General features: G+C 41.5%; 1 protein-coding gene across 1 annotated transcript; it reads left to right on the forward strand.

Moving 5' to 3' along the window:
* Window positions 1-4,006: 4,006 nt before the first annotated feature.
* LOC132689968 (vomeronasal type-1 receptor 2-like) lies at window positions 4,007-4,939 on the forward strand. Its single transcript, XM_060649849.2, is given in 1 exon segment — window positions 4,007-4,939. A coding segment is annotated over 1 exon segment (933 nt).
* The last annotated feature ends 1,345 nt before the right edge of the window (window positions 4,940-6,284 follow it).

Consider the following 6,284-nt stretch of genomic DNA (forward strand, 5'->3'; position numbering starts at 1 on the left):
CCCAAGCAGGCTCCACACTGTCAGCTCAGAGCCTGACATGAGGCTCACTCTCACAAACCATGAGATCATGACCTGAGCCAAAATCAGGAGTCGGACATGGACGCTTAACCGACTGAGCCACCCAGGCACCCCTTGTTTTTGTTTTTCAAGTCAGTTATTGGTATAATGTTCTTCCTTTTGCACATGCCAAATGGAAAACCCTTCTCAGGTGCTTTGTGAGATTCTATTTCTCTGCCTAAAATTAAATAATGGTGGTACTCAGGGGTCTGCAGATTAATAAAGAATTATATTTTGGATAGACTATTTCCCTAGGGAAGTATGCACTCCAATGAGACACACACACACACACACACACACACACACACACACACACACACACATATATTTCTCTGCCAGTTCCTCATGCTTCAGACTTCAACATATCCTGTCCGCTTCAAGTGAGCCTTTGTCTGCCCCCAAGAATCATGACACAGGGGGAGCCTCTCTCAAACTCTCCAATGGTCTCATTAGAAATGCTTACTAGAAACTTGTAATCATTGCCAGGAACTGAAAACCAGGGCAATGTTTTTCAGAATTATTCTCAGCTCCCCACGTGGGAACCATAGCTGCCACTACAGGTGAAGTGGTAATTGCAGTGCTGCGGGGAGGGGAGGTCTCAGGATCACTACACATATCTCAGGGGTTGGCTGCCCCACTCCTGCGTGTACTGGCTGCCAGGACCTTCACATGGAGCCCACGTTCTTGGTAGCAGGAGGGAGTCAGTTGAGGACTTCCAATTTCCAGCTGAGAGGCAGAATCTGCTAGGAAAGATGATGAATCACAAATCTGCGTAGGAGCTCATGTCTCAAAAAGCAGTTCTTTGGGGCTAAAAACTGAGCCAGTGCCAAAGCCACTAGAAGGAAGGTAAGTCCTGAGGCATGGGCTGAATTTGTGGGGAGACTGGAGGCTGCAGGTCCTACAATAGCAACCCCAGACAGCTGCTGATGTAAGTTAATGAAATCCTCACTGAAAGTGGTTCTTGGGATTTGACCAAGTGGCATTAAAATCCTCATTTTGGGGGGTGCCTGGGTGGCTCAGTATGTTAAGCATCTGACTCTTGATCTCAGCTCAGGTGTTGATCTCAGGGTCATGAGTTCAAGCCCCACATTGGGCTCCACAGTGGGCATGGAGCCTACTTACAAAAAAAAATCTTTATTTTAATGTAGTCAAAGACTGTAATTTGGAAATTAATCTAATAATTAATATGATGTACAAAGTTCACAGAGAATACTTCAAAAAGACCATACTTACATCAGGAAAAGTCTGTGCATATGATTGTTGGGGAGGAGAGGAAAAAATTTCTTCTACCCTTCTAGGTTCTTTGGCTGATCTAATAATCACATGAACATGACAGATTAACAGGAGAAAATTTTTTTTAATGTCTATTTGTTTTTGAGAGACAGAGTGGGGGAGAGAGAGAGAGAGAGAGAGCGCAAGAAAATGAGGGAGGGGCAGAGGGAGAGGAGGTCAGAGGATCCAAAGCAGGCTTGTGCTGACAGCAGAGAGCCTGATGTGGGGCTTGAACTCACAAACTGTGAAATCATGACCTGAGCCAAAGTGGGATGCTTAACTGGCTGAGCCACCCAGGCACCCGAAGGAAAACAAATTTAGTTACAGACACGGGCCCCCTAAGAATATGAGACTCCGGGAACAAGTCAGGCAATGGAGGTTTATTTACCACTCTGAGCCAAGGAATGAGATAGGAGCCTGAGGCTTCCAAAGGGAGGAGAGTAATAGGACAATGACAAGAGCAGATGTTCGGTAAGCAGATGTTCACCCTGCCATACAGATAGGATTTCCAGAAAAAAAGATCTCTTGGACAAAAGTTCCCTTACTGGGCCAGGCTCCCTATCTAAATTCTTTCAGGTCATTAAGGAGAAGGTAAAAGCTCTTCTGTGTCTTTGGGTTTTATAGACTCTGGCTCCAACTAATCCATATGCCAAAGTAGCACATTTTGGGGAGGCTTGTTCAGAATACCTTCATAATAAGTATGATGGAGCTAGTTTATTTGCTCAATTCCCAGCAGAAGCAGCGTGGCTGAATTGCAATTGCTAAAACAGAATTATTTTCTCTGTAATTTGTGTGTGATGTCCTTAATGGAGATGGCAAAATGTGTGTCTACTGAAGCTATCTGTGGTCTTTTGATCAAGATGAGATGATTTTGTCACCTGAAATTAAGAAAGGTCCTTTAATGCCAGAGTTGAAGGTTTCAGACAGCAGGAAAACAATTGGGGCTTCAGCAATTTTAAAGCATAAATATTTCTTGTGTTATTTTTTTCTGGCTTAAAACCATTCCATATTATTACCAGGCTCTCTCTGCTCATCTCTCATCCATTTCAATTTATTGAATGCAAAAGATTTCATGACCCCAAATCACATTTCACATAATTTTTTTTGCATTTTAATATCTTTCCCAAATCAAATGTTAAAGTTTCAATTAGTTTTTCTTTTTTTTTTTTTAATTTTTTTTTTAACGTTTATTCATTTTAGAGACAGAGCATGAATGGGGGAAGGTCAGAGAGAGAGGGAGACACAGAATCTGAAACAGGCTCCAGGCTCTGAGCTGTCAGCCCAGAGCCCGACGCGGGGCTCGAACTCACAGACCTCGAGATCATGACCTGAGCCAAAGCTGGTTGCCCAACCGACTGAGCCACCCAGGTGCCCCTCAATTAGTTTTTCTAATGTAATAAAGTTATAGTCGTCTATACTCTAATGAGTATTAAATTACTTTCTACCCTAACATGTTTTGTCACTTACAGTAATATCATGTTCTATGATTTAGGGCACACTATAATTTTGTGCAATAATTTCTGTGATTACTGCCATTGTACTTAGTCCCTGACAAAAAATGAAGTTTTTCCTCTTAATGTCTTTATATTTTTCCATGTTCAATAAATCCAATCAATCAATCAATCAATCTATCAATATTTTTTTAAAAAGGGGATGCCTGGGTGGCTCAGTTGGTTAAGCATCCAACTTTGGCTCAGGTCATGATCTCACTGTTCATGAGTTTGAGCCCTGCATCAGGCTCTGCACTCTCAGCACTGAGCCTGCTTCAGATCCTCTGTCTCCCTGTCTCTCTGCCCCTCCCTCGCTCTTGCATTGTCTCTCTCTCAAAAATAAATAAATAAACATCAAAAATAAATAAATAAATCCAATCAAAATGTGGAAAATCATTCAATGCATCTACTCTCATTAAGAGTACTGAATTTTCATTCAAAAGTGTTAGAATATAAAATAAATACATAACCAAATGGCAAATTATTACAACAAAGTTTATACAAAACAATTTTTTTAATGTTTATATAGTTATTTTGAAAAGGGGGGTGCAGAGAGGGAGAGAGAGAATTCCAAGCAGGCTCCGTACTGTCAGTGCAGAGCCCAACATAGAGCTCAGTCTCATGAACCACAAGATTATGATCTGAGCCAAAATCAAATGTTGGATGCTTAACTGACTGAGCCACCCAGGCACTCTTAAAGTAAATTTAAAATGTGACTGTATTTAACTACAACTACAAAATAATGTGGAAATATTATAGATGGCATAATATTAAAAAACAAAATGAGGTAGCTGTGACAGAGTGTGGTATGATATTAAGTACCAATGTCACTGTAATGAGGCTTCCTTGGTTTGATCCCTCACTACAACTTCCCCATACCTAAATTCCCCTTGTCTGTAAAAGGAGAATAATTTTAGTTTCTAGCTCACAAATTTGTGAGTATTAAATATTAGGCTATGCGAAGCATTAATAACAGTGGCTCATGCAGGTGCTCTGGCAAGATACAAATCAAAGTTGGTAAATCTCTCCACAAGAAAATACATTACAGATGTGGATTTTTTGGAGGAATAACTAGACATGGAGATTTGGGGATTTCTGTTTCCATGAAAAATGTAGCCCACAACTCATGTTTTTACAGAAAAGCTCTGCGTGTGCATTTTGATGTCAAATTCTTGGAAAATGACAGAATGGCCTTCGCGGATTTGAAATTTGCAATGATCTTCCTGTTCCAGATAGTCGTTGGAGTTTGGGGAAATTTCTCGCTCTTATATCATTCTGTGACCCTTGCCTTCAGTGGATGCAAACCAAGGTCAACCGATTTAATTCTCAGGCACCTGACTGTAGCCAACTCCTTGGTCCTTCTCTCCAGAGGAATCCCAAGGACAATGGCAGCTTTTGGGTTAAGACATTTCCTCAATTATTTTGGATGCAAACTTGTTTTATACATTCACAGAGTGGCCAGTGGTGTGACCATTGGCACCATCTGTCTCCTGAGTGTCTTCCAGGCCATCACCATCAGCCCCAGAAAGTCCAGGTGGGCGGAGCTTAAAGCCAAAGCCCTGAAGTACATCGGGTCCTTCAATACCCTCTGCTGGGTCCTCCACATGCTGGTAAATTTTATTTTTCCAGTGTTTGCGACTGGCAGATAGAGTAACAAAACCATCACAATGATGTTTTGTCCTACTCCGCTTCACGACAAAGTCTCAGACTCCACGTATACAGCATTGATAGCCTTTCATGATGTTTTATGTTTGGGGCTCATGTCCTGGGCCAGCGGCTCAATGGTGTTCATCCTGAACAGGCACAGGCAGCGGGTCCAACACATTCATAGGACCAAGGCCTCCCCAAGATCCTCCTCCAAGACCAGAGGCATCCACACTGTCCTTGTTCTGGTAAGCGCCTTTGTATCTTTTTACACCCTCTCCTTCATGTTTTATGTTTATCTGGCTCTTTGTGATAATCCCAATTGGTGGGTGGTGACCACCTCTATACTAATCACCACAGGATTCCCGACCGTCACGCCCTTTGTTCTCATGAGCCGTAATCCCACTGTGTACAGGCTCTGCTCTTTCTGCTGTGGAAGAAAGACAGAATTCCCTGATCTCATCAGAAAAATATAAAATGGTTTGTTTGGGGCTGTGTTTAGTCATTGATGAAATCCTCTCACCCAAACCCTCAAGCACAATTATAAACCAGTGTCATCGTAGATAGACTAGTAAATAAGACAGACTGTGACTCTGTCCTAATAATAAGAAGTAAATGTTAGTAGTGGTAGTAAATAAAGTGTTATGTACTTACTTACATAAGTGCGGTTCATCGAAAACTGCTGTGGAGAAATTCAGAGTCCGTGCAATGATAAAATAGTCGTGAAGGTATGTGAGATACTGAAAATGTTTTTGAGTGTCAGTTTCAATCTGATGTATTAAATTTTCCTAAAACTTAACTGGGCATGGAATTGTAAGGACAGTTCCCTAAAAAAGGAATTGCATGTGGGGTGATCCATCCAGAAGGAAGAGAGGCCTGGATGTTAATGCCAATGGCCGGGTGTGAAGCAGGAGAAACGTTACATTTCAGCTCTTGCAGAAATTAAAAGCCTTGTTTTAAATTCTGTCCCTCACCTCCTAAGGTACATGGTGGTTTGAAACACAGTCGTGGTTATGGTGTAGATTAGCATATGAAAATGTTTTCAGGTAAACAGTGGAAGAATGAGCAATAGGGTCACTAAGAAGAGACAGAAAGATGCTGAAGTTTAAAAGAACAGCAGGTGGGAAGCAACAATTAAATAGAGATTTGGTACATGGGGAAAATAAAGGCATTTCTAGGGTCTGTAGAAGGAAGATTGCCCTGTAAAACCTTGATGCCAATTGGCTGTGTTGACAAGAAAAAGGTTTCAAGATGGACTCCTGAATTTTCAACCTGAGGAAACACATTTGTGGAGGAATTTTCTATTAAGCTTGAAGAAATAGAGGAGGCAAAAGATATGAGTCTGGTTAAGGATGAATTTTGTTTTTGAAATCACAAAGGGCATTAAAATACCTTCAAGGAAAAAATGGCTATGGTCTCAAACATGGGAAATATTGTAATGTAGCTATCTGTAATTATAAGCTGCAAAGTTTTAAAGTAAATGTTCTATTTTAAAATAATTTTAGGGGTGCCTGGGTGGCTCAGTCAGTTAAGCGTCCAACTTTGGCTCAGGTCATGATCTCATGCTCCGTGAGTTGGAGGTCCGTGAGTTCGAGCCCTGCGTCAAGCTCTGTGCTGACAGCTTGGAACCTGGAGCCTGCTTCAGATTCTGTGTCTCCTTCTCTCTCTGATCCTCCCCTGTTCATGCTCTGTCTCTCTCTTTCTCAAAAATAAATAAACGTTAAAAAAATTTTTTTTTATAATTTTACATTTGTAGGGGCTCGGCTGGCTTAGTTGGTAGAGCGTGTGCCTCTTGATCTTGGGGTCGTGAGCTCAAGCCCC

This window comes from Panthera onca, chromosome E2 (genome assembly GCF_046562875.1).
Source record: "Panthera onca isolate mPanOnc1 chromosome E2, mPanOnc1 haplotype 2, whole genome shotgun sequence".
Lineage (NCBI taxonomy): Eukaryota > Metazoa > Chordata > Mammalia > Carnivora > Felidae > Panthera > Panthera onca.